Here is a 3772-nt window from a genome sequence, read left to right as displayed (position 1 = left end):
AAAGTAACAGATACCCAAAGCAAAATTGTAAAACATTTAATAAATAAAGGATGGACTATTAATGAAGACAAAATAGGCAAACCTGGTACAGAGGTCAAGTTTCTGGGAGTGCATTGGAGCACTACAGGACCCAAAATACCAGATCAAGTGATAGATAAATTGAAAGGACTCCAAATACCTAATAATAAAATGGAAGTCCAACATTTAATTGGATTATTCTCATATTGGAGACAACATATACCCTATTTACAAGTACTATTACAACCATTGTATAAAATAACTAAAAAGGCAGAAGAGTTCACTTGGGGAAAGGAACAAGAACAAGCAGTAAAAGTGACACTGGAATATATAGCACAATTTCGCAACCTAAATTTTGTACAACCAGATGATACTATTATCATTGACCTGTTATACATGGCAGGTTATGGAAATTGGAATATATTTGCTAAAAGAAATTCGGATTTAGTTCCTGTAGGATTCTATTGCAAGAAATTCCCATGGTCTGAACAAAAATATTCACTCTTTGAGAGACAAATATGGACTGCTTATGAAGCAATCAGAACAGTCCAGTCCTTATTAAGAAACAACAAAGTGATAATAAGGACCAACTTACCAATCATAGATTGGATTAAGGCACCTGGAGAAGCATGGGCTGGACTACCCATGGAAGGAAAAGTCTTAATGTGGAAATGGTTCCTAAATGACTTCCTTCGGTTGAATGCAGTGTCTGCACAGGGGTCGGTACCAATGGTCTCGGAGTCGATACTTCAGTCCAACAGCCCCATGACTCCAAATGGGATTGAGTTCCCTAAGACCACCCCTCCCCTGAAACAGGTACCAATGGGGCATTGGGGGACACAGGCATACAACCCCTCCATGGTTAACGCCTGGTTTACTGATGGATCAGCAACTTCCAGAAATGGAAAGATACATTGGAAAGCTGCAGCTTTCAGACCATTTGATGGAAAAATATTGCAGGAATCAGATACAGGAAAATCTGCACAACATGCAGAAGTTATAGCAGCTAAATTGGCAGTACAACAATCCTTTGATGAGAAACAGAAAGTGTGCTATATTTTCACAGACTCATGGTGTGTGGCAAATGGAATAGCAATATGGTCAGGTAAATGGAAAAATAATAATTGGAAACTACATTAGACAAGTTATCTAAATCAGTAAAAATAATAGTTGATATATGGAGCAAAGATGCTTGGGAAACATTAGACAAGTTATCTGAATCAGTAAAAATAATAGTATATCATGTTGATGCACACACCAATAAAAAGGATGATGTGCACAAACATAATGATACTGTAGATAAATTAGCAGCAGCTCATATTAAGATGAAGAGAAACTGGAAAAGTACTATACAAAATAATAAATTAAAACTGACTAGACAATGGGAAATAGTTAAACCTGAGATAAAAGAACTTAAAGTCAGTAAGGATGAAATCATAAAACTACACAAGGAACTGGGACATATTGGAACCCATGCTATGAAACAATGGTTTGATAAGCGTAATATAGATGTTAAATGGGAGCATATAAAAAACTCCATTAGAGTGTGTAATGAATGCCCATCACAAAACCTTAGATTTAATCATAATTACCATGGTAACATAGGACATAGAATTAGATTTAATCATACAGTACAGATAGACTTTATAGGACCACTTGTAAATTTTAGACAGAATTATGCATGTACAATAGTAGATATCACCACAGGTCTAGGTTTCGCTAGACCAGCACATAAACCAGATCAGAAAGCTACAATTAGTACACTATGGACATGGTGTGCAATGCATGGAACACCATTGATAGTGCAATCTGATCAAGGAACTCATTTTACAGGATATAAAATAAAACAATTTGCTAATAACATGAATATTATGTGGGATTATCATAAAGCATATACACCCACAGCTGCAGGAAGCATTGAAAGATTCAATGGCTTACTAAAACAAAAACTTAAACACCTCAAGGGATACACTATTGAGGAAGCTATTAACATAGCACTAAATGAACTAAATAACAGACCTAGAACAAATAGGAATACTCCTATAGAGGAAGTTCACCCTAGACTTAATGAAGACATAGACTATCCTTACACTGAGAATAGATCACTAATTAGGCAATATAATTGCATCCACAGGAACAGGAAGAATAACTCATTCCTGCCTGCGGAAATCATTACAGAGGGAACAGGAAACACTGTCTGGATCACAACAGGCAAAGGAGACCTACAGTTGTCCAGATTAGAAGACACAGCGTAAGGAGATGTCCTTTACAAACAATCATGTGTTGTCTTAGAGCAATCATAATAACAGCAGCTATACTTGTAATTGTAATCTATGTAGTTTTCCCCACCACTGATGCTTGGACAAAATTGTGTGACCAGATCCATATGAGTCATAGTAGCAGCAATAGCAGTAGAAACCCTGCTGATATCATAGCCAATTGGACAATTTGTTGGACCCATATGGTACAACGTCTCAAAACAGTCCAGTAAAATGCACATAGAATTACATCTTTTACATGTAACAGCATTAATTACAACAATATCTGTTAAGATAATTGACTATTTATGGTCTTGGATTGATGAAATAGAAGCTTGGTGGAGAACTAAAGATATAGATTTAGAACAAGGGACAACCATAGATAATGAAAATAATGATGATGAAAATACTACACGTCCTGATGTTTGCACACATAATGTTGTGTGATCAGGAGGAGGACCCAACTACTACTATTACTAAAGAGACTGAGGACCCAGATAAAATAGTAAGACATGTTTTCATAGATCATGTACAGCCATATAATGAAATCAAAATACCCTTTAATGAAACTATATATAAAATATGGCCAGATGCTAGCACAGCAGCCAGAGAATATACAGAATATATTCTACAATCATACTCATTTTGGCATAAATATAGTTATTGCTTAGATAATCACTTTGCCACAGGATGTGAACAATTTAATGCTATGTCAGATAATTGGACTCCATTTAAATCACATATGATCAACATGTCCTATACAGCAGACATTAATATACATGAACAAAACCCTTTAAAATGTCATTTTATAGAATATTGGAGAAATACTGCAGCATACCCTATATATAATGTAGTTGTAGCAAAACCCTTTAACAATGACAGGATAAGAGTAAAAGTGAATACAGGTGATACAACATCATATGTCACCATTGCCTCTGATGATAGATATTCACAATTAACTGATTGTGGAACTAGTGCTAATATGTCTTTTGTACGATGGTGGTGCAGACCACTCTTTGCCAAAGGACCAATGGAACATACACAAAGTCTTTTGGCATACAAGAAGAAACATTTGATCATATGGATGACTATATTAATTCTGTATTACCAGACAATTTACCAACAGGAGATGAAGATAATACAGGTGGTGCTGATAGTACTGACCGTGGTGACTCCACTGGAAACAGGAGCCTACACCTACTATGGACCCTTGTAATAGCTCAGCATGGATAAAAGGTGATGAATTCACCAAATGCCAACACCTATACCCATACCCTCTTAAATACAATAGAGGTATGTTCCACAAAATGCCAGAACCATATGGACGTCCATGTCCTAAAAATGCACTAGAAACACTTAAATCTCTTAAAAACACCTCTCTGAAAGTTGGTAAAGAAGTCATTTCAGAACCTTTAGAAATAACAGATTGGGATTCAGTGAATTTAATATGCCTAGCAGATTTTCCTAATTTCCCGTTTTATGGAGCATTAATACCA

At 35.8% G+C, this 3772-nt stretch overlaps 1 protein-coding gene across 1 annotated transcript; it reads left to right on the top strand.

The window, feature by feature from the left end:
• The first annotated feature begins 139 nt into the window (after positions 1–139).
• LOC115072250 lies at positions 140–1349 on the top strand. Its single transcript, XM_029568929.1, has 2 exons — positions 140–1190; positions 1257–1349. The coding sequence occupies exon 1, from the start codon at positions 190–192 to the stop codon at positions 1156–1158; it is 969 nt and encodes a 322-aa protein (XP_029424789.1). The 5' UTR covers positions 140–189; the 3' UTR covers positions 1159–1190; positions 1257–1349.
• Positions 1350–3772: the final 2423 nt, after the last annotated feature.

Source organism: Nannospalax galili, unplaced genomic scaffold, assembly GCF_000622305.1.
Source record: "Nannospalax galili isolate Female #2095 unplaced genomic scaffold, S.galili_v1.0 scaffold4782, whole genome shotgun sequence".
Taxonomy (NCBI): Eukaryota; Metazoa; Chordata; class Mammalia; order Rodentia; family Spalacidae; genus Nannospalax; species Nannospalax galili.
The sequence above is the reverse complement of the archived record's forward strand: the minus strand, read 5'-3'. Positions and strand labels throughout refer to the sequence as shown.